Source organism: Lithobates pipiens, unplaced genomic scaffold, assembly GCF_037356315.1.
Source record: "Lithobates pipiens isolate NorthernLeopardFrog02 unplaced genomic scaffold, aLitPip1_a1.2 Scaffold_37, whole genome shotgun sequence".
Lineage (NCBI taxonomy): Eukaryota > Metazoa > Chordata > Amphibia > Anura > Ranidae > Lithobates > Lithobates pipiens.
The window spans coordinates 19,582,714-19,608,513 of NW_027507825.1; the positions used below are offsets into that span (position 1 = coordinate 19,582,714).

At 44.4% G+C, this 25,800-nt stretch overlaps 1 protein-coding gene across 1 annotated transcript in view; it reads left to right on the forward strand.

Moving 5' to 3' along the window:
* The window catches only part of RTRAF (RNA transcription, translation and transport factor), a 41,210-nt gene that overhangs the window by 1,881 nt on the left and 13,529 nt on the right, over positions 1-25,800 (forward strand). Inside the window, exons 2-6 of the mRNA XM_077466798.1 lie at positions 13,912-14,036; positions 17,044-17,143; positions 20,155-20,229; positions 22,661-22,749; positions 25,373-25,441. Coding sequence (XP_077322924.1) covers positions 13,912-14,036; positions 17,044-17,143; positions 20,155-20,229; positions 22,661-22,749; positions 25,373-25,441 — 458 coding nt within the window. The remainder of the gene's footprint in view (positions 1-13,911; positions 14,037-17,043; positions 17,144-20,154; positions 20,230-22,660; positions 22,750-25,372; positions 25,442-25,800) is intronic.

Consider the following 25,800-nt stretch of genomic DNA (forward strand, 5'->3'; position numbering starts at 1 on the left):
GACTTTTTTTTTTATGAAATAGAAGTTTTAAAATCTGCAGGAAAATAATTGAATGGAGGAGAAGAATAAGGAGTTGAGGCTGATTAGTGTAAATTAAGGGTCAATAAAGGGTTAAACAGAGGAACATATAATAAAAAAACAAAAGATTGTGGGGGGGGTTTCTTTAAGCTGACTTCATCTGCAGAGCAAAGTTAATCCATTTGATCTGTAGATGATGAAACGGTAAGATAACAAAAAGAAACAATGTTTCTCTTAACCTTTCTGCTTTAGAGGCTTGATAACCATTTGACTTTGGTTTACACTTCAGCTGCCAGTGGGGGGAATCCTGCTGGAAGAACAGAGCCTGGAAGTATCGGCTTCAGGTATTGCAGCCTTTGTATGAGTGCCTTAGTGCTAAGTATGGGCACCCATACTGTTACCTAGTGTGCATTCACAGCCCAGAGCTCTGTGTTGACATTCTGCGCGGGGCTCTGTACGCAGAGGGGCTCTGTGTTTCTCATCCCTGTGAAGCAAGCTTGAGAAACTTGGAGATCAACTAGTAAAATCGGCACGCTTTACACACATTACACAGTTGGGTGCATGTTTAACCCTTTTCTCTGTGTCATTAGTACAGTGACAGTGTATGGTATTGTCAGTGGTGATGTCAGTGGCAGTTAGTTCTTACCAGTGTCAGTTAGTGTCAGATTGCTTAATGCACTATTGCAGTCCCATTAGAAGTTGTTGATTTCTAGGGCTGAAACAACGAATCGATTAATTGACAACTAATCGATTATGAAAATAGTAATCAATTAATTTTATAATCGATTTATCGGCCAGCAACAAAATGGGGTTAAAGTTAATGAGTCTGATGATATTTACCAGATTGACCATTTAATAGTATATCTCTCCTCTAATAGTATATACAGTATATCTCTCCTCTAATAATATATACAGTATATCTCTTCTAATAGTTATACAGTATATCTCCTCTAATAGTATATACAGTATATTTCTCCTCTAATATTATATACAGTATATAGCCTCTAATGGTATATACAGTATATCTCTCCTATAATGGTATATACAGTATATATCTAATAGTATATATAGTAGAGTATATCTTCAATAGTTTATACAGTATACCTCTAACCGTATATACAGTATATATCCCCTCTAATATACAGTATATCTCTTCTGTCTGTTATTCTCAGAGTGGATTAGATATTTTGCTCCACAACCATATAGTTGGTTATTTATAGTTACCATTGCATATGGAGATATTTAAGAATAAATTGCCTTTTTTTTTTAACTTTACATATTAACTAAATTATACACCACACTTTTTTCTAAGGTTATTAACCGATGAATCGATTAATCGAAACAATAATCGGCCAACTAATCTATTATGAAAATAATCGTTAGTTGCAGCCCTATTGATTTCCGACATTAGTATTTATTTTATTTTTATTTTTTTGTTTGTTTGTCTGCGATATAAAAAAAAAAAATCGGTGGTGATCAAATACAACCAAAAGAAACCTCTATTTGTGTGGAAAAACAAATGATGTAAATGTCGTTTGTGTACAGTGCTGCATAGCTGTGCTATTGCCAGTTAAAGTAGTGCGGTGCTGAATAGCAAAACATGGCCTGGTCATGAAGGGGGGGTAACGTGTTTCAGGAACTGAAATGGTTAAACTAAATTTGTTTGTTCTCTTTTATATGAGTAATTTTCATGCTGGTCCTTTTGGATAATCTTGGATGAACTGTCATCGGCTCCTGAGAACTGTGTGGCTAAAGATGAGATTATAAGACGATCGATTCGAAAGCGGCATTTTTTTTTCTCTCCATATATTCTCATTCCTGCAGCAGCAACTCGCTGACACAGAGGAGCTGGAGCTGCGGGATCAGTGTGTTGCTTTTTTTTTTTTTTTTTTTTTATAATTTCCTTCTTAAAGCGGAGGTCCACCCTAAAGTGGACCTTCCGCTCATCGGAACCCTCCCCCCCTCCGGCGCCACAATTGGCACCTTTCAGGGGGGAGGGGGGTGCAGGTACCTGTACAGTACAGGTATCTGCACCCACTTCCGGGATAGCTCTCTGCGGAAAGGGGCGTAGATTACGCCCCTTTCCGCAAGTGCCCCGCTGCCTGCTGGGAAACACACGGATCCCAGAGGCAGCGGGTCCATCCTTATTGCGCAGCGCGATTCGCGCATGCGCAGTAGGGAACCGGGAAATGAAGCCGAAAGGCTCCATTACCCAAGATGGCGGCGGCAGCACCCGACAAGACGATCTAGAGATCGGGTTCGGGTGCCGACATCGCGGGCACGCTGGACAGGTAAGTGTCACTATTTTAAAAGTCAGCAGCTGCAGTATTTGTAGCTGCTGGCTTTAAAAAAAAAAAAAAAAAAACGCGGAGTCCCGGCGGACTCCCGCTTTAACCTCCCTGGCGGTATGATTCTTTTATTTTAGATTCTTGGTGCTGAAAGAGGTACCATTACTTTAAATGGAAATTTGACGTTCTATATTGTAGGCCTGTAATTCTTAGAAATAACTCACTTAAATCTGTCCAAACCAGAGTCTAGTAGACATCCCGGGTATGATAAAGTTTGGAATATATATATATATATATATATATATATAAATTATTCAATGATGTAATCAAATCAAGAACGCTGAAATGTGTTGCAGAATTGTCGCTGTCATCACTTTTAGTGTTTGATGATGAATTTCCCCACAAATTACTATCGCTCAATTCTGCGAGTGATTCCCATTTATTATCGCTGTTTTCTGGCTGGTCTATAACCACTTTTGATGTAAATGGACACTTTTTGGTTGCTATGGACAATCTCCGGTTTCCAGGCATAAAGAACAGTATTTATAATATAAAACTGCATGCAGGACACTGGGCAGACCACTAGGGACAAAGGAGATTTGTAATTATTTGATACAGTACTCTAATCTGTAAGATTACATTATACTGTATCTATACTTTGTATTTTACTTTTTTGAATTTGGCGCCGAACTCCGTCCCCTTGCGTCGCAACGCTCGCAGGGAACGGAGCCCGGCGATGTGACAGATCAAGCGGAAGGAGCTCGCTCGTACAGCGCGGGGGGGGGGGGGACATCGCTGGATCCAGGGGACAAGGTAAGTAAACCCCTCCATGGATCCAGCGATGTGATCCCGAGTCTGGCTCAGGAATACCGCTTATGGTATTTAAATCTTACCCCGAGCCAGACTCGGGAATACCACCAGGGAGGTTAATACAGGTTAGGCAAGATTGAGGGGGGGGGGGGGGGGGTTATGAATGGATAGTGTTAGGTATTTCTTCCACTATGATGCATGCTTCATGACCAGGCATTGATGTGCCCTTGGTGGAAGTTAAAGTTATTACATTTTATTTTTTTTTTTTTTTCAATAAACGGTTAAATCGGGAGTCCGCCGTTTATTTTTTTTTAATTTTTTTTAAAGCCAGCAGCTACAAATACTGCAGCTGCTGACTTTTTTAAAATAATGACACTTACCCACCCAGTGCGCCCGCAATGTCGGCACCCGAAGCCGATCTCTCGGGTGCTGCTGCCACCATCTTGGGTATGGGAATCAGGAAGTGGAGCCTTTCGGCTTAATTTCCCAATTCCCTACTGCGCATGCGCGAGTCGCGCTGCGCAATAAGGATGGTCCCCGCTGCCTCTGGGATCTGTGTGTTTCCCAGCAGGCAGCGGGGGACCTTCGGAAAGGGGCGTAGATTCTGCGGAAAGGGGAGTCCCTTCTGCAGAATCTACGCCGGAAGTGGGTGCAGATACCTGTACTGTACAGGTACCTGCACCCCCCTCCCCCCTGAAAGGTGCCAATTGTGGCGCCGGAGGGGGGGGGGGGGTTCCAATGAGCGGAAGGTCCACTTTAGGGTGGACCTCCGCTTTAAATAACAAAACCATTACCAGGAGTAATGGCAGTTCACAATTGTTTTGCGCAGAGCTGGTCCAAACCACCTCTTCTTCCACCGGTGCTCCTGATGTCTCCTGCTTTCCGAGTTCCCAATCACAATCTGGGTCAATTGACAGACGCATGCACGCACAGACGCATGCACGCACGCACAGACGCACGCAGACGCACGCACGCACAGACGCGTACAGACGCACGCGCACGCACGCACAGACACACGCGCACGCACGCACAGACACACGCGCACGCACGCACAGACACACGCGCACGCACGCACAGACACACGCGCACGCACGCACGCACAGACACGCACGCACGCACAGACACACGCGCACGCACAGACACGCACGCACGCACAGACACGCGCGCACGCACAGACACGCGCGCACGCACAGACACGCACGCACGCACAGACACGCACGCACGCACAGACACGCACGCACGCACAGACACGCACGCACGCACAGACACGCACGCACAGACGCACGCACGCACACACACACGCACGCACGCACAGACACGCACGCACAGACACGCACGCACAGACACGCACGCACAGACACGCACGCACAGACACGCACGCACAGACACGCACGCACGCACGCACAGACACGCACGCACAGACACGCACGCACAGACACGCACGCACGCACGCACAGACACGCACGCACGCACAGACACGCACGCACGCACAGACACGCAAATTATGGTGGAAAATAAGTATTTGGTCGCCTACAAACAAGCCTCTCACAGACCTGTATCTTCTATAAGAGGCTCCTCTCTCCTCCGCTCATTACCGGTAGTAATGGCACCTGTTTGAGGTTGTGGACGGGTGTCTTTTATACTGATAATAAGTTCAAACAGTCTCACTCCAAACTCCACTATGGTGAAGACCAAAGAACTGTCCAAGGACACCAGAAACAAAATTGTAGACCTGCACCAGGCTGGGAAGACTGAATCTGCAATAGGCGAGCAGCTTGGTGTGAAGAAATCAACTGTGGGAGCAACAATTAGAAAATGAAAGACATACAAGACCACTGATAACCTCCCTCGATCACGCAAGATCTCACCCCACGGGGTCAAAATGATCACAAGAACAGTGAGAAAAGATCCCAGAACCACATGGAGGGGGGGGGGCTAGTGAATGACCTGCAGAGAGCTGGGACCAGCGTAACAAAGGCTACCATCAGTAACACACTACGCCGCTAGGGACTACGATCCTCCAGTCCCACACATGTCCCCCTGCTTAAGCCAGTACATGTCCGGGCCCGTCTGAGGTTTGCTAAAGAGCATTTGGTTTATCCAGAAGAGGATTGGGAGAATGTCATATGGTCAGATGAAGCCAAAGTAGAACTGTATGGTAGAAACACAACTCCTTGTGTTTGGAGGAGAGAGAATGCTGAGTTGCAACCAAAGAACACCATACCTACTGTGAAGCATGGTGGTGGCAACATCATGCTTTGGGGCTGCTTCTCTGCAAAGGGAACAGGACGACTGATCCGTCTACATGACAGAATGAATGGGGCCATGCATCATGAGATTTTGAGTGCAAACTTCCTATCAGCAAGGGCATTGAAGATGAAACGTGGCTGGCTCTTTCAGCATGACAATGATCCCAAACACACCGCCCGGGCAACAAAGGAGTGGCTTCATAAGAAGCATTTCTAGGTCTTGGAGTGGCCTAGCCAGTCTCCAGATCTCAACCCCATAGAAAACTTTTGGAGGGAGTTGAAAGTCCGTGTTGCCCAGAGACGGCCCCAAAACATCACTGCTCTAGAGGAGATCTGCATGGAGGACATGGAGGCCAACATACCAGCAACAGTGGGTGACAACCTTGTGAAGACTTACAGAAAACATGTGACCTCTGTCATTGCCAACAAAGGATATATAACAAAGTATTGAGATGAACTTTTGATATTGACAAAATACTTATTTTCCACAGTAATTGGCAAATAAATTCTTTCAAAAATTAGACAATGTGATTGGCTGGATTGTTTTCCACATTTTGGTACCATTTGCTATCATAGTGATACCTATGATGACAATTACAGGCCTCTCTCATCCTTTTTAAGTGGGAGAACTTCCACAATTGGTGGCTGACTAAATACTTTTTTGCCCCACTGTAAATGGAAAAAGAGCGAAAAAAATTTTTGGGGAAAAATTATTTTCTACTTTTTATTTTTTTTGTTATAAAAAAAATCCATTAAAATAAATTTTAGTCATACATTTATGCCAAAATGTATTCAGACATATGTCTTTGGTTTAAAACAAAAAAAAAAAAAAAAAGTCAATAAGCATATATTTATTAGTTTGCGACGCTTATGTCACACATCACCCACTCTTCTAACCACTTGAAGTCAAAGCCCTTTCAGACACTTTTTTTTTTTTTTGTTTACATGAAAAACAATTATATATATATATATATATTTTTTTTTTTTTTTTTTTTTTTTTTTTCTGCTAGAAAATTACTTTGAAGCCCCCCCAAAAAAAAAAAAAAAAAAAAAAATTATTTATATATATATATATATATATATATATATATAATTTTTTTTTTCTCAGAGAAAACGGGCATATGATGAGTTGGGTCAGTGGACCAATGTGACCCCCAACTCACTGTTTTTGGTTATGCCCATGTTGAAAGAGATAGAGCTTAAATTTGAGACCATCATTGGTTTCCGATCTCTGGCAAGGGAGGACTGGGGAATAACGGCGATGTATTGACCAGCGTACAAATTACTTTGGTCCACAATAGATGAATTCGGTGAAAAAACAGTGAATAAGAATCAAGTGACATAAAATCAACTGTTTCCACGTGAATGGGGGAAGTACGGGTGCTGCAGAAGTGGTGGGTTCCCAATTAGGATTGGCGAATGCAGCAGGAAGGACACTATGGGCACAACGGGCCTGTGTTTTTTGTCGTCTTCTTGGTGGCAGTGGGACACTACTTGTGCTTTCCAGCTTGAACTGCACTTATGGGACTCGCCACATCACCACGTGATACTGCAGTGCTGGTTTGACCTAGGCCGCTGGTGTTTGCCAGTTCACCAGAAGGATGAACGGCACTAGTACTGCTCTGCTCCATATGAGGGACCTGCGGTTCTTGCAGGGACCACAACTGTCATCGAAGCTAACTGTCGTGGAGCCGCTGTTGTCTACAGGATCGTATTTTGGGCCTGAATCTGACAGATAAGTGACTCCCTCTTCCCTATCTGTGAGGCTCAGAAACGCGTAGGCCCCATCACTAGTGTACCTTCGATTTGCCATTTTGGGCTCTAAATTTAGTGGTACAACTTATGGGACTTACAGGTGAAAAAGCACCTAGGCTGTTAGTGACTGTATGAAAACGCTACCAAAAAAACTGTTATCGATCGCAGGGATCAGGCCTGACTCTGCGATCGCTGCAGTTATGTGTTTAGTGTTTTGTAAGTGACAGTGATCGATCGATTCTGCACTTTGCTGGGCTGGGCGGAGGGGCAAAACGCAGGTATCTGGGCTGATCCCACTAGCACCGATATTGATCCGTTCAGATACTATACCACTAAGGGAGGTGTATGCTGCGTACGTGGGTGTTAGCGGTACTGGCACTATCCTGACGCTGTCTGGGGCGACGCAGACCTTATCTGACCCTAGAACCTAACTTGTATCACCCGCTGGGCGATCAGGGGGTTAAACCTTTATTGGGTAATAAACGGCGGGTGCCCTGACCCTATAAAAAAAATAACTAACCAGCGTCACCCGTAACAGTTATATGGGGATCACTGGTGAAAGGGTTAACTGGAGGCAGTCAGGGGGTTAAAACCTTTACTAGGTAGTATATGGGGGTACCTGACTATAAAAAGCTGGCGGCAAACCTAAATGCTTACCTGCCTAACTTGCGTTACCTGTGACACTAATACAGCGATCAGAAAAATGATCGCTTAGTGACACTGGCGACGGGGGGGGGGGGGGGGGTTGATCAAGGGGTTAAACCTTTTGTTGGGGGGGGGGGGGTACCCTAGACCTAAAGGTGCCTAATACAAACTGCCCTACCACTTCTAACAGTCACAAATGACACCAATGCAGTAATCTGTAAAAAAAAAAACTGCTATTGGTGTCACTGTGACAGGGGGTGCAGGGGGATGATTGGGGGGGGGGGGGGGGGGGTTGGGTGAAAAGCGTGCCTGCGTGTTCTACTGTTAGTGTTTGGTGCACTTTAGTTGATGTTGTCGTCTCTCCTCTGCGCCGGAACGGAAAGACCGACACGAGGAGAGATGACATCACTTCCTCTGTTTTACATTACAGGAGCGGAGGAAGGATTCCATTCGCCCGCCGGGAGCGATCACGAGGGGGTGGCCACGAATCAGTGGCCTCCCCCCTCGGCACGGATCTCTCCTGGAACGATTCTGGCCACCTTAGGCCCCGGGGGGGTTGGTGTGTGACGCGCCCGCGTGAGGCAGGTAGCGTACCCATGTTACTTTGCCTGCCCATGCCATTCTGCCACAGTATATCTGTGTGAGGTGGTCGGCAAGTGGTTAAAGCGGAGGTCCACCCTAAAGTGGACCTCCGCTCATCGGAACCCTCCCCCCCCCCTCCCCTCCGGCGCCACAATTGGCACCTTTCAGGGGGGAGGGGGGTGCAGGTACCTGTACAGTACAGGTATTCTGCACCCACTTCCGGGATAGCTCTCTGCGGAAAGGGGCATAGATTACGCCCCTTTCCGCAAGTGCCCGCCCCTTTCCGCAAGTGCCCCGCTGCCTGCTGGGAAACACACAGATCCCAGAGGCAGTGGGGACCGTCCTTATTGCGCAGCGCGACTCGCGCATGCGCAGTAGGGAACCGGGAAATGAAGCCGAAAGGCTCCACTTCCTGATTTCCATACCCAAGATGGCGGCGACAGCACCCGACAAGACGATCTAGAGATCGGCTTCGGGTGCCGACATCGCGGGCGCACTGGACAGGTAAGTGTCACTATTTTAAAAGTCAGCAGCTGCAGTATTTGTAGCTGCTGGCTTTTAAAAAAAAAAAAACGCAGAGTCCCGTGGACTCCCGCTTTAAGATTACATAGCGACTCATTTGATACAGACTAATAGTTTGTCACTGTAACATATTGTTTTACTTTTTGCTCCACAAACTTCCACAAGGGGGCGTTGTGTGACTATTTATTTTATTTTTTTTCACAGCTGAATCTGTTAAAGTGGTTGTATTACCCGCTTGGTGATTATTTATTCTCTTATTGTTATTTTATTTTTTTCTTCTAGCTACAGGTAAGGCTTATAAGGCTTACTTGTAGGTAAAACGAATTCTAATTCTAACGCATTCTGAAGGTCTGGCTTACTGGGCCAGAACTTCAGAGGTTCTTGTCGGACCCGAGGACTGCTGTGCGCATGCCTGCGATCCCAGAACAAAGGACGGGGGAAAAAACTTCAGCCCTCTCAGTGGGGACCAGACACCACAGAGGGCTTCGTTCTAAGGTATTTCATAATGTGCTAGTATGCAGTGTATACCAGCACATTATGCCTTTGCCTGGCAGTCTTTATTTTATTTTATTTTTCTCTAGGTTTTTACATCCAATTTCATCTTATAAATTTTTTTTTTTTTTTGTTTTTTGTGTTCAACATAATAGCAGTCCAACATCACCAACCAGATCAATCGCTGTTTTTTGTATAAATTATATCTCTACACGGCAAATAATTTACTAGCAGGTGTAGTATAGTAATAGAAAACCAACAGTCATGACATGCATGCATGCTGCTGATTCTGTGTAATTGACTTGTTAATTGAGCCCGGGTTCACACTAGTATTCGCACTGCAGGTGCTGATCACATGCGTCTCTGAGCAATGTGAGTTCAGCCATATAGTTGTATGGCTGAACTCGCATTGGATTTGCACAGAAAACAGTGCAGGGACTTGTTCTTCCCTGCACTGGGTGTTCTCACCAATGCGATTCGATTCCTGTGCAAAAAAAAAAAAAAAAAACTGGGGATGTCATTAACTTTAATGACACCGGCAGCAGTTCGCAGACAGCAGTGTGAACTGCCTGTGGGAGAGGAGCGATGCAGGGACCAACGCTGTAATCGCGCTGGTTCCTGCATCACGCTAGTGTTTGCCCAGGGTGAACGTGGCGTGTTTAAAATGCTAGCAGTATGAAGTTCACTTAGTGGCCTGGTCGTTCAGTCTGTGAAAAATTAGGTGCGTCACAGGTGGCCCTGATTTAATCACTTCAGCCCCCGAAGATTTGGCTGCTCAATGACCGGGCCATTTTTTTTTCTTTTCAGCACTGCGTTGCTTTAACTGACAATTGCGTGGTCGTGCGATGTTGTACCCAAACAATTTACGTCTTTTTACGTTTCCCCCCACCACAAATAGAGATTTCTTTTGGTGTTTTATCACCTCTGCGGTTCATTTTTGCTCCTATAAACAAAAGAAGAGCGAACAATTTTTTGAAAAAACTAAATCTTTTTTTACTTTTTGCTACAATAAATATCCCAATTTTAAAAAGAGAACCTAGGGAATCAAATGGCGATCATTGCAACTTTTTATATCACACGGTATTTGCGCAGCAATTTTCAAACACATTTATTTTTTGGGGAAATTTAATTTAAAAAAAACTAAAAACTAAAGTCATCCCAAATTTTTTTATTTATTTTTTTGTATAATGTGAAAGATGATATGCCGTGTAAATGGACATTTCGCACTTTAAAATTGCGCACATTTGTGGAATGGTGCCAAACTTCTGTAATTAAAAAATCTCCATAGGTTACCTGTTTAGAGTTGGAGGAGGTCTTGGGCTAGAATTGTTGCTCAAACGTTCGCGGCCATACCTGACGTGTGTGGTTTGAATACCGTTTACATATGTGGGCGCCATCACTTTTTTATTTTATTTTATATTTTTTTTCACTTTTATTCCTATTGCAAGGAATGTAAACATCCCTTGTAATAGGAATATGGCATGACAGATCCTCTTTTTAGGACCCTTTCGCACTGAGGCGGTTTTTCAGGCGCTACAGCACTAAAAATAGCGCCTGAAAAAATCCGGCCCCTTTCTCCGGTTTTCACACTGGAGCGGTGCACCAGCAGGATGGTGAAAAAAGTCCTGCTAGCCGCATCTTTGGAGCGGTGTATTCACCGCTCCTAAACCACTCCTACCCATTGAAATCAATGGGGCAGCGGGGCTATACCGCCAGCAAAGCGCCGCTGCTGTTGCTTTTAACCCTTTTTCGGCTGCTAACGGGGGTTTTAAACCCCCCCCCCCCGCTAGCGACCGCATACCGCTGCTAAAACGACAGTAAAACGGCGCTAAAAATAGCGCCGCTTTACCGCCGACACCGCTCCCGCCCCAGTGTGAAAGGGGCCTTATGGAGAGATGTCGCCTCTAGGCAGGAAAGACCTGCGATTTTAAATTTATTTATTTATTTATTTTTTAAATGATCTCGGCCTTTCCTGCCAAGTCACGGGGCAGTATTTACAACTGCAAGGCCTCCTGAAGATCATAGAGACTGCTGAATGCCATCTGGTCACCGGTTTTCTTTTATGGTGAACTACTTCTGGCGCTGAGGGATTCCTTCTCGGGTTCCGGTAGAAGCGCCGCAGGGCGGCGGAAACATGTTGGGGGGGGGAGGGGGGGTGAAGTGAAGAGTCCCCGTCTGCAAGAACAATCAAGTGGCTGAACTGCTGCTATGATTGCTCTTATGTGAAGGCTGAAAAAGATGTCTGAGTGATGCCTTCAGCTGCAGGCATCAGTCAGATATCCCAACTCAAAGTCTAGGACACCATATGACAGCCTTAGGCGTGAAGTCTGTCTTAGACAGGTATCTGCACCCCCCCCCCCCTCCCCCCTGAAAGATGCCAAAATTTGACACCGGAGGGAGGGGAGGGTTCCGATGAGCGGAAGTTCCACTTTAGGGTGGAACCCCGCTTTAATAATAGAGCTTGATGGTTTCACAATCGTCCAATAAAGCACAGGCATTCCTTCAACCAGGATGAGGTATACAAATTTCAACCAATGAACAATGACTAGGGGAGTCTTATGGGCGTGTCTGGGCAGGGGCAGCGTTTATGATTTCCCACCCCCCTGTCTCTATAAGCCATCATCATGGCCGGCCTTGAAATCATGGACCCAAAGAGTCCCGTTTTTACTGTTGGTGTGAATCCTTATTCTGCATTCAGAGAACAATGCATACCCGGGGGTTATACTACCATTCCTGTGGATGGGGGATTATCTGCAGGGGCACGTCACGGTCTGGGTTGATAAGGCACATGGGTGACATGAGCGTACATCCGCTCATAACCGATAATGTCTTGGCAGAGTGAACACACCCCCCCAGACGATCGTCTGTGCATCGCACAGGGGCCCTTGGCTGGCGGACGTATCCCCACTCTGCAAACTCTTCTCGGCCTCCTCAGGGAGATTTTCACTACCAGATGGATCCCAACCAGTGCCAGTCTGCCCCAGACAGCTCTTTAGAGCGGGGCTGCGGGAGAACTAACACTGGGAGACACTATGACAATACATATGAAATACCCGTATTTATCGGCGTATAACGCGCACCCCAAGTTTTGGAGGGAATTTTAAGGAAAAAAAACTTTTTAAAGAGGAAGTAAACCCTGATGGGTTTACTTCCTCTTTCATTCCCTGCAAAGGTAAAGCATAATGGACTACTATGCATCGCATCGCATCGCATCACATAGTAGTCCATTATGTGTCACTTACCTGACACAGGAGCCAGCGAAGTCACCGCTGTCCCCTGTAGTCCGCCGCATCCATCTTCTCGGTGGGTCTCGCTGCTCCGCCGCTGTCATTTGGCGAAGCCACGATGACGTCACTCCCGCGCATGCGCACGGGAGCTGCCACTCGCGGCATATCGCCGTTGACAGTGGTGCCTGTCTTTCAGCAAATGGATATTTCTTGGACCTACAGGTAAGCCTTAATCTAGGCTTACCTGTAGGTCAAAGTGTGTTGTAAGGGTTTACAACCACTTTAAGAAAAAAAAAAAAAACCTTGCATTTAAATGCCCATCAATGCAGCCTTGCACAGCCTCCATCTGCAGCCTTGTCGGTGTCATATGCAGCCTTGCTCAGGCTGCAGTTAAACTGCAGTGACATGTCAGTGTCACTGCAGTTTGAAAATGGTGCCGCCGAGATATAGAGCCAGTCCTGTGTATCTCGGCTCTTCTCGTAGTCCCACCCTATGATGGACATAACACAGGTCCAATGGCGGGACTGGGCGTGACTGTGAGCGGAGCCGAGCGCCGCCCATATACATACCCGAGTGTACTCGGCTAGGCTCGGATAGCTCCGCTCACAGTCACGCCCAGTCCCTGTGTTATGTCCATCATAGGGCGTGACTGAGCAGGACTACCCAAGGATAGCCGAATACACTCGGCTATGTATAGATATTAGTGGCACTCGCTCCTCCGCTCACAATAAGCAGGGGATCGGCATATAACACGCACCCACGATTTTCCCCTGACTTTAAGGGGAAAAAAAAGTGTGTGTTATACACTGATTTAAATACGGTACATCTTCATTAAATTTCCACAACAGTATCTATTTACTCGACGCAACATCAATCTTTCACATTATACAAAAAAATTGGTCTAACTTTTTTGCGTTTTTCATGAAGAAGAAAAAAAGTTTGAAAAATTGCTGCGCAAATACGTGTGACATAAAAGTTGCAACGGCCGCCATTTTATTCCCTAGGGTCTCTGCTAAAAAAAAAAAAAAATTATAATTGTTTGAGGGTTCTGAGTAATTTTCTAGAGAAATGTTTGTTTTTGATTTTTACATGTAGGAGAAGAGGAGTGACAGAATTGGCGCGGTATGGAAGTGGTTAAACACACTGCTATTATTTTTAACAAACTGTATATTCTTTCTTTAGTTTAGTTTTGTCATTTGTATGTTTTATGGTTCTGACTATTTCAGCCACTTCACCAACACTTGTCCTTGGTGATGGCGGAAGCTTCGCTGACGTTTTCTTTCCCTGACTAATGTGTCCTGTTTATTCTATCCCCTCTCACAGACGAAACAGAGTTTCGAAACTTTGTTGTTTGGTTAGAAGATCAGAAAATTAGACACTACAAAATAGAAGATCGGGGGAATCTAAGAAATATCCACAGCAGCGAATGGGCCAATCAGTATGAAAAGGTATACGTGTATGCATCTCCGCACAGCGTTCATTGTGTAATAGAGCAGAAAATGCGTGGAACTCATGGTTGGTGCTCAGAGGGAGAGGCACTGCCAATTTTATTTTATTTTTATTTATTTTTTAAATATCCAGAAGAAATTGCCATAAGAGACTCCACCATTCATCTTCCCGTCTCTTTCACCAAAGCGGGTCTTTGTGCTCACTTGTAACAGTCTAAATACATTGTATACTCCACTGAAAGATTTCAAGGTCACTTGTGGCATCACTTCTGTTTATTGAAATAAAGCGGCAAAGGCTAAAAATACTTGGCTTTTAAGCGTTTTTAGCCTTTGCTACTTTGTTTCAATAAATAGAATAGCTGTGAATGCCCGTGAGTATACATCCTTTAAAAGGAGACTGTGCACTTAGGGCCGGTTCACACAGGGGGCGATGCGAGGCGACACGACTTGCCTCGCCGCGACCTGACAAGTCGCCCCCGTTCTGTACAATGGAACCGTTCTGAGAGGAGCGACTCGAGTCGCTCCGACTCAGAAAAAAGGTTCCTGTACTACTTTTGGGCGACCTCGGGGCGACTTGCATTGAGTTCTATACAGAAGTCATTTGCAAGTCGCCGCTGAGGTCGCGGCAGGTCGCAGCGAGGCAAGTCGGTGTCGCCTCGCATCGCCCCCTGTGTGAACCGGCCCTTAGGCAGTGTGCGGAATTCTGTTTTTTGGGGGCAGTATGAAAATGTTACTAACTAAAGTAGATGTAAAGCTTTACAGCCGGTTCACACAGGGGCAACGCGACTTTTGTAGGCAACTTGGACACGATTTGGGGCGACTTACAACACGACTTTAAGTCGCCCCAGGCCAGGCGACTTTGGCCATGGCCAATCAGCTCTCAAGGGGAAACTCCACACCAAGTTTAAAAAAAAACGGCATGGGTTCCCCCTTTCGGGAGCATACCAGGCCCTTAGGTCTGGTATGGATTTTATGGGGAACCCCCTATGCCGAAAAAACTGCATGGGGGTCCCCCCCCCCCCAGATCCATACCAAACCCTTATCCGAGCACGAAGCCTGGCCAGTCAGGAAGGGGGTGGGGATGAGCGAGCGTGTAGTTCCCTCTTGAGAGCTGATTATTCTGTGAGAGTCGCCTCAATATAGACTGAGCTCCGACTTTGAGGCGACTTCCATTGAAATCAATGGGTACCAGTCGCCTAGAAGTCGGATACAAGTAGTTCAGGAACCTTTTCTGAAGTTAGAGCGACTTCAGTAGTGTGCATTAAGACGGCTCTCATTCACTTATATTGATTTTTACATGTAGCGTGACTAGGGGCGACCTGAAGTCGGATCGAAGTCGCCCCTGTGTGAACCGCCTCTTAGGCCTCATTCACACAGGTGTACCTAATGCCTACACTCAATGCAGAGGGCGTTCTTTACCTGCAAGGGCTGAACAGGTGTTCTGTGCGTCTGTTTGCAGGAGGTCCCATTGATGTCTATTGGGAGGCAGTGGTGGTTGGATACGCTGGTCCCAATTTGACATTGGTGTGTGTGTGTGTGTGTGTGTGTGTGTGTGTGTGTGTGTGTAAATGCAGATAGTGCGAGTTTGGGTTTCAGATTGGGACCAGTGTCCGTGTAGCTGCTGTGTCCCAATAGACGTGATAGGGGCTGTTTGCATGTGGAACACTTGGGCACCCCATAGGGGCAAAGAAGGCCCTTTGCACAGGTGTACACATTTTAGGTACCCCTGTGTGAATGAAGCCTTAACTGAACGGCATTGGTTACCAAAGCACAACCCCCCCACACACACACCACTTCATCTCAGTGCTACTGATCTTCTCCCAAGCCTTTGCAGCCTCTTCCTGTCCAGATTCATTCCTGGCAGTTTGGCATTTCTCAGGGGCGTGTTCCTACTTACTGTGACATCTGTAGACCATGACTGCATAATCGGTGTAAGGCGTCTGTAGGACCCATTCACCCTAAATTGTTCAACTTTCAGTGCATTGATGCACATAGTAAGGTGTGTAGCGTTAAAGGGCAACAAAACTTTTTCGTTATATATATATATATATATATATACTTTTTTTTTTTCTACAAAGAGGATTTAAAAAAAATTATTTTAACAGTGAGAGAGAAGAATAAAAATTCAGAAAATCGCTTTTCAAAAAAAGATATGAGTGAAATGATTATTTGATCCCTTCACAAAACAAAAACGTAGTTCTCGGTGGTAAAACCCTTGTTGGCAATCAGGTCAGATGTTTACTTGTAATTGCCCACTCTTTACAGATCCTCTCCAAGTCCAAGAGCTGTGAGGACCCCACTTATACCTCTTATCAGTGACATACATGTATAGACAGCCTGTATTTTAAATACATTTTTTAGTATGAACATTGGAAATCATGTTCCTATCTGTATTTGCATATCCTTTATTAAATATATGTGTGTGTGTGTGTGTGTATATGTATATATGTATGTGTGTGTGTGTGTATATATAATGTGTGTGTGTGTGTGTGTGTGTATTTGGTAAATTTTCCCGACTTTGGAGACTAGTAGGGGAATTATATCCGTTATCAATTTTTAATCTATGATTTGGATGATGATACTGCCCTATGTGAACTGCTGGGAGTGTCAGTGAAAAGTTAATGACACCTCCAAATCAGTGCAATCTGCAAACTCGGACAGGAATCGGATCGCATGGTGTGAACACCCATCCAATCCGTTTCTGCTGTGGACCACAAAAAAGGGTCCTGTACAAGTTTGGGCCGGATGCGATGCGAATTCAGCCATACTATCTGTATGGCTGAAATCGCATTGCACAGAGATCGCATGTGATTTGCAGTGCGGTGTGAATCGCATCCAATCTCGTACACCGCAGTAGTGTGAACCCAGCCTTAGTCAGACTCGCAACAATTGCAGGTTTACATGTGTTAAAAAAATTTAAAAAATAAAAGTGGTGCTCCGCTCTTCATGGATGTGTCCCTTTTTTTAAAATAAAAAAAAATTTATATATTTTTTTTTTCCTCCCCAGTATTTGAAGGATGTCTCCTGCCCCTTCAAGTCTCAAGAACGTCAGGAAGGAATAGACTGGCTTCTGGGTCTTGCAGTACGCCTTGAATATGGTGATAATGGTAGGTAAAATTTACTTGTTTATACATTAAAGTTTTTTTTCAGTTTTGGACTGAGTCTGGGAGCTTAGAGCTGTGTGTGTGTGTGTGTGTGTGTGTGTGTCTACTGGAGAGATTTCCTCCTCCTCCTCCTCCTCCTCCTCCTCCTCCTCCTCCTCCTCCTCCTTCTTCCTGGTCCGAGCGACAGGAACTCAGAAACTGAGGGTTAAAAGTGAACTAGAGCCCATACTTCTCCTATAGATCACAGGTGGCTGTCATCACATTACCGGTCCAGGCTGGGGAAAGATCCTGGCTTTACAGTCGGGATCCACCCAGATGCCTGGGCACAGCAGTTGGCTCAGCCTCTGTCGGCAAGCTGCTAAGAGCCTGAGCCAGCTGCTCCCACCCCCTTCACAGCCCGGCGCTCACTGTAGGGCAAGAGCAGAGAGCCAGCGACTGATCACCAGCTCTCTGCAGCTTAAAGACTGAGAGCTGAGCGATCATCAGTACTTGATCGCTCAGCTCTCTGCCTGGAGGAGTCGGCGAGGGGAACAGCTGCAGCATCGTGTGTGTGTGTGTGTATATATGTTTATATATATATATATATATATATATATATATATATATATATATATATATATATATGTATGTATATATATATATAATTTATGTACTCGCTCACAAAAGTGAGTACGCCCCTCACGCTTTTGTAAATATTTTATTCTATCTTATCATGTGATAACACTTTGCTGTTCCCGCAAAATAACTTAACACGCAGCCATTAATGTCTAAACCACTGGCAACAAAAAATGAGTACACCCCCTAATCGAAAATATCCAAATTCGGCAAAAAGTGTCAATATTTTGTGCGGCCCCCATTTATTTTCCGACGCTGTCTTAACCCTCTTGGAGATCACCAGAGCTTCACAGGTTGCCACTGGAGTCTTCCACTCCTCCATGACGACATCACAGACCTGGTGGTGGTTAGTGACCTTTTCTCTCCTCCACCTTCTGTTTGAGGATGCTCAACAGGGTTTAAATCTGGAGACATGCTTGGCAAGTTCTTCACCACTTTTTGTTTGGGGTCGGTACCGTGTTGAAATACTGCCCTGAGCCCCATTCCCGGAACTGAGGGGATCATGCTCTGCTTCAGTATGTCACAGTACATGTTGGCATTCATGGTTCCCTCAATGAACTGTAGCTCCCCAGTGCCGGCAGCACTCATGCAGCCCCAGACCATGACACCATCAGACCACGGGACATGATTCCAGTAATCCATGTCCTTAGTCTGCCTGTCTTTTTAGAAAACTGTTTGTGGCTTCCTTGTGCATCATCTTTAGAAGAGGCTTCCTTCTGGGACGACAGAGGACATTTTCACTTAGGGGTGTTCTGACTTTTGTTGCCAGTGGTTTAGACATTAATGGCTGTGTGTTAAAGAGGAAGGCCATTTAAAAAAAAAAAATAATTTAAGTCAGCAGTTGCAAACACTGAAGCTGCTGACTTTTATTAAGCACACTTGCCTGTCCAGGGCACCTGCGATGTCGGCAGCCCGAGGCTGACCCGTCCCTCGGCTCTCGGGTCCTGGCGCCGCCATTTTGGCTAAGGGAAACAGGCAGTGGAGCCTTGCGGCTTCACTGCCCGTTTCCTACTGCGCATGCGCGAGTCACGCAGCGCTTTGTGAATGGGGCGCGCTGTGTTCTGGGACACACAGTTCCCAGAACACACAGCGCGACCCATTACCTAGAAGACGCCGCACGGAGGAGAGAAGACAGAAGATCACCGCGGAGGAGGAAGAGGCAGATTAGGACGATGTGCCTAGCAACAGGCATTTCTGGTAAGTAAATTTTAAAAAAAAATTCTTTTTTTTTTTTCTAAATTTTAATGTATTTTTTTTTTTTTCAGGGTGGCCCTCCTCTTTAAGTTATTTTGAGGGGAAAGCAAATTTACACTGTTATACAAGCTGTACACTCAATACTTTACATTGTAGCAAAGTGTCATTTCTTCAGTGTTGTCACATGAAAATATAGAAGTAAATATTTACAAAAAATGTGAGAGGTGTACTTATTTTTTTGTGTGTATGTATATGTATATGTGTGTGTGTGTGTGTGTATGTATGTATTATATATATATATATATATATATATATATATATATATATATATATATATATATATATATATATATATATATATATATATATATATATATATATATATATATATATATATTTAAAGGTATTGTGAACAGCTTTGTCTTCCTTTTCTTTATTTTAGCCGCTGTCAGCTTAAAAATAAATACTTTGGGAGGTTGTCCCAAACAGAATCCGAATACAAATCGGAAAATAAGGTCATGTGCTGGTCTTGTTGAGATCAGTGGGCCCATGGGGATGGGATGTAATGCTGAATATAGGGCGGGTAGACACTGTAAATATAAGATTTACCTGGTAGGATGAAGGACTCGTGCATACAGACCATACAATAAGCTGTTTATTATGCTATGGCTCCAGTCTCACTGCTCTGTTTTTTGGTCTGTAGCATTTAGCTGGGTACACCAAAACAAGAAGTTTGTTTTTGCTCATAGTCCAGCTTTTGGCCATACTTAATACTGTACACATTTAAATGCTTGTGCAATTTTTTTTTTTAACATACGGAGAACATAATAGAGCCTATGTGACACTGCTGTTGCCATCAAGCACTGTGCAGGCAGCAGCCTAGGCACAGGATTACCTTGGTCTTCAGTCCTCCTGAATAACGAGGTAGTTTGTGCCGCCTCGGACTACGCGCTTTTGATGTTTTTACATTTCCTCCTGAATGAGTGGTTCGTTCATTCAGCTAAACCAAGCCAAAAATCTGCACTGCCAGCAGTTAATTGAATACCTGATAGGAAGCAGTGACTGGCAGATTATTCTGGTGGTGCCAATTGGGCCACCCACAGCTTATGTTTTGGGTGATTCGGCAGAAATCGGCCAGAACTAGAACCATGTATGGCCAGTATGCCAAGTTGAAGTAACAGTGACTTTTTTTTTTTTTTCCCCAGCTGCTAAATACCAGAATGCAAAACCGCTGACCACAGATGCCACGAAGAGTGTGGAGCCATTAATAAACCTGGATGGTACGTGCTACTTGTGTGGAATAAGTTGACATAGTTGTTGAGGGATGGCAAGTAACTTGGCAGTAGGCCAGTAAATCGTGGGTTTAATTCTGTCTCCAACCTCATAGCTATATATGTGCCGTGTTAGGTGATCTAAGGCACTGAGGCTTAAGATGTGGTAATGTCACTACTCTGCTCCTCATTGCTCTCCTTGCTGGAAAGGAAGCTGTACCTGAGAACCTGCAGTGTAAGGATTTCCCTGCTTCTGATTCATTCATTTTGTGGCTCAGGGGATCTTAGAACTCTCCTGCTTCTACTTGCTCATTCCCTCACTAGTCATCAATGATGAGGGGCAGCTATGACCTGATGAAGCAAAGCCCTGTCTTTACCAAGATGGCCACCTCCACACCCTTACAGCCAACTTTGACCTACAGGTAAGCCTAGATTAAGGTTTACCTGTAGGTCCAAGAGATATTTACCCGAAGACAGCCACCGCTGTCTATGGCGGTGCACTGGGCAGGCCGCGGCGATATGCCGCTCGGGTCGGCTCCCGTGCGCATGCGCAGGAGTGACGTCATCGCGGCTCCGGCGGATCACAGCGCCAGAGCCGTGAGACCCGGAAGTCGCTCCGGGATACATGGCAGCGGCGGACATGAAGACGGAGGACCGCTTCGGGGGCTTCGTTCTCAGGTAAGTTATTCATAATGAGCTAATATGCTATGCATACCAGCTTATTATGCCTTTGCCTTGCAAGGCGTGTTTAAAAAAAAAAAAAAAAAAAATTAGCCTTTACTTCCTCTTTAATGACATGGTAACCAGTGTATTTTTTAAGGGATCAGTAAAGTAGATGGGGGGGGGGGGGGGGGGGGGTTTGGTTTACTTGGGCGAATCAGAATGATCTAAATGGCCCAAAAAACATCTAGTAGGGTGACAAACCATAGGTATGCTATGTAAGGTAGCAGTCATTTATTTCCGTTCAAAAAGACTTATGTTGGGACATTCCCAGACTATATGTAAAAAGGTGTGTGTATGTTAGTACATAGGGGGTCAGTTGTTCACTAATGTGTACTGCTTGCAATTAACATGGTCATGTGAATAATTTGCATAAACGATCGCATGCAGTTAATTTTATTTCTCCAAAAAAAAAAAAAACGTTATTTACTGCAAAATGAAAAACGTGTCGGTAAATATCGTTCAAAACATGCAGTAAGCTCTTAAGTCCAATTCACAAACCAAACAGAGTAAAAAAAATAAGCAATATTTATCACCAGGATTTGCTGGCAGTATCTCGGTATGCGGTATTTGTCAGAAACAGCCTGGGGTCCCTGTTATATTCTTAATAAATATTTTTTTTTTTTTTTTTTTTTTTTTTTTAAATCTAGTGTTTTTTTGTTTTTGTCTTTTGGATTAGCTAATTAATCCTTTGGATAACCTTACAAAAAAATAAGTACATAAAAAAAGTAAGATAAAAACAAACAAAACAAAACAAAAAATATATATATATTGTACATATATATATATATTGTGTGTGTGTGTGTGTGTGTGTGTGTGTGTGTGTGTGTGTGTATATATATATATGTATGTGTATATATATATATATATATATATATATATATATATATATATATATATATATATATATATATATATATATATATATATATATATATATATATATATATATATATATATATATATATATATATATATATATTGTACATGAATGAATGTCGTTTTACATATGTGGACACGACTTATGTATGCACTTTGCTTCTTTGCATGGGAATAATGCGTGAGAAGTCCTCTTTATGGAGAGATGTGGGATCTAGAAGACCCCACACATCTCCTCTTCAGGCTGGAAAGGCTGAGATAAAAAAAACAAAAAAAAAAACTCCTGGTCTCTTTTCCAGCCATGTCACCAGCATTATTTACTTCCGCCGGCCTGGACGTGATGTCATAATGTTGCACCCGGGCCTCCGAGGGTCAAAGATGACTGCGGACCATCTGATCACCAGAAATCTCTATTCTCAACTTCTGGCGGCGAGCGATTTTTCATTTTCCGGCTCACCAATCGCAAGGCTGAGCCAGGAGACGCATCGAGGGGGGCTGTTCCCTCCTGCCCCCCCGAACAATAAAGCGGCTGGACTGCCACTATGATTGTTCTTACGGTGCACAGAATCACTGGTTGAAGAAAAAAAAAGATGATATCTGGATGATGCCTGTAGCTGTAGGCATCATTCAGGAATGCCCACTCAAAGTCCAGGACATCATATGACGACCTACGGATGGGAAGTGGTTAAATGGCTATGGGGCAGGGCTACCTGACAATGTCACCTGGTGTCATCGACCTCTGACAATTAAGAGTAGGACGTTTTCCCATCAACAGATTCTCTTTTATGTGCATGGTGCCAGCCGCTGTGATATATATTTATGTCTTTTTCTTCCACCTTAGTGAACAATCCAGACTTCAAAGCTGGAGTGATGGCCTTAGCAAACCTCTTGCAGATTCAGAGACATGACGATTATCTGGTGATGCTTAAAGTAAGTAACATCCCATGTGTAAAGTTTGATCTATGATATTGTGGATTGTTTACTCATTAGGATCATTTGAATTTAGAAGAATGAATTGCACAGGAAAGTCATGCATGCTAAGCTGTACCAATCAGACGAGCCATACATGCTGCCATTTCTCTTTCCCAGTTCTCCCAGGGGACTGAACAAGAGGAACCAAAATGTCCCAATGCTTTTCTTCACCTCTCAGTTCGTTTTGGTGACCAATGTCGCCCAGGAATAACCTAATGGTGAAATACAAAATTTTAAAGTTGACCCCAGAAGAAGTGAAGAGAAATCCTCCAATGAGGATACAAGTTGTGGGGGTCTACCTTCCTGCTGTGTCTCTGGGACAGGAAATTTACCAAACAGTACATAGCTAGGCAGAGGTTTTAACCCTTCCCTACTCTATTCAAAACATAAAAGTTTTAGCTGCACATACACTTAACCGGTTCCCGTCCGGTGCACGCCGATGTACGTCGGCAGAATGGTACAGGCAGGCATATTGACGTACAGGTACGTCCAATCTTCAATGCCGCCGGCAGCACGCTCGCGTGCCGGTCGGGACCCCCGTGAGTCCGGTCGCGGGTCCCGCAGACTCGATTGCCGCGGGCATACCCGCGATCATCTCATGAGGCGGCTGAATGGAGAGATGCCGTTGTAAACGGCATTTCCCGGTTCTGCCTAGCAACAAGTGATGCTGATCTCTGCTCCATGTGATTGGAGCAGAGATTAGTGTTCACTAAATGAAAGACCAGCCCCCCCACAGTTAGTAACACACCCCTAGGAACACTTAACCCCTACACTGCCACCCACTGGTTAACCCCTTCACTGCCAGTGTCATTTACACAGGAATCACTGCATTTGTATAGCACTGATTGCTGTATAACTGACAGTGGTCCCAAAAATGTGTCAAAAATGTCCAATGTGTCCTCCATAATGTCGCAGTCACAATACAAAAATCGCTGATCCCCGCCATTACTAGTCAAAAAAAAATTAATAAAAATGCCGTAAAACAATCTCCTATTTTGTAAACGTTATAACTTTTGCACAAACCAATCAATTGCTTTATTGCATTTTTTTACCAAAAATATGTAGAAGAATACGTATCGGCCTAAACTGAGTCGAAAAAATGTTTTTTTATATATATAATTTTGTGGGATATCTATTATAACAAAAAAATTGTCGCTCTATTTTTGTTTATAGCGCACAAAATAAAAACCGCAGAGGTGATCAAATGACCGCGCAATTTGTCAGTTAAAGCGACGCAGTGCCGAATCGCAAAAAGTGGTCTGGTCTTTGACCAGCAAAATGGTCCAGGGCTGAAGTGGTTACGTTTTAAAGGAGAAAAAAATAATACAGCTCAACTCCCCTCCGTGGAACTGCATTCGTCTCTTGCCGACTCTGTGACTGAGAACTGAGCAATTGCATGTCCGCTGATTGTTCAGTTCTCTGTCAGCTCTGAGCAGAGAGTGGCTGTCAGTTACTACTCTCCACTCTGTTCCTCCAGTGTTCACTGGAGCACTGGGCTAGGGAGAGGGTGGGCACGGCTACCTCAGTTTCTCAGCTGCTTACTGAGAGATGGGGGGCCAGCTGTCAATCGGGCTGCAAGGTAGATGCCAACAATATTGTCCGTATTCTTCCAGAGTGGGGTGTGCCTCTGCCCCATCATCTGATAGCGGGCATTAGTCCACTACCAGCTGATTCTCGGTCACAGGAGAGCAAAAGTAAGTGTACTGCTGTGACCCAGAAGAGAAGCATTGCCAAAAAAAAAGCTTTGACTATACTGATCATTCCATACCTTAAAAAAATAAAAAAATAAAAAAAGTGCTGTGAAAAAGTATTTGCCCCCTTCCTGATTTTTTATTCTTTTGCATAAAAGATTCAGCGGTGTCCTCATCCGAGACAATTTTTCAATTGGCTCTGGGGTACTGCTGCCGGCAGTGAAGACTTGCGGCTTCACAGCCAGTTTGCTGCTCTTTGTGAATGGCCCAGCGGTGGGGGAGGGAGGAGGGGGGATGGCCCGAACTTACAGATAAGTTTGCCGTTGTGAAGTCAGCCGGAAGTGGGAGTGGGTACCTGTCAAAATTTAGATACCCGTTCCCCCTCCAAAAAGGCACCAAAGGTGGTAGTGGAGATTTAATTTAGTAAGTGGGGGGAAAAAAAAAGCTGTGTGTATATGTATGTGTGTGTGTGTATATGTATGTGTGTATATATATATATATATATATATATATATATATATATATATATATATTATAATATATTGTCGCTGGTTCGAATCCAAACCACGACACTACCTGCTTGGAGTTTGCATGTTCTCCCTGTGCCTGTGTGGGTTTCCTCCCACACTCCAAATCCATGCTGGTAGGTTAATTGGATCCTGTCTAAATTGTCCCTAGTATGTATGAATGTGAGTTAGGGACCTTAGATTGTAAGCTCCTTGAGGGTAGGGACTGATGTGAATGTACAATGTCTATGTAAAGCGCTGCGTAAATTGATGGCGCTATATAAGTAACTGAAATAAATAAATAATAAAATATTATATTCTATAGATTTTATGTAAGAATGGACTTTTTTTTGTAAAGGGCTCCCTGTCTTTATTTAATTATAGGCAATACGAATTCTCGTCCAAGAACGACTGTCTACAGAAGCCGTTGCAAAATCCAACAGCTCGAAAGAGGTGAGACTTTTTGAGTTCTTTCCTTACCAGCAAAGCCTGGCATCTGCCATGTGTGTGCAGAAAATATGGCTTGTAATATGTGCATGAAAAATGTTGTTCTTGAAGATTCCGGTGTTCTGGTATAAATCTTTATTCAAAGATGCGTAGCCCAGTAGTGTCTGAGACAGGAGTAGCCGGTGTTGGTTTGCCAGCTTCCTCCTTTCTATTGAACCCCATTGTCTGCACCGTGACGCCCGCTCTATCTATCTAAAAATATCCTTGTTCTTGAAATAGATGTGAAACTATGTAATGAAGGCTTTTCCATCCGGTGTGCTTTTGTTTTATAAAGTGCCCATATAACCTTCGTACTTCATTGTTTT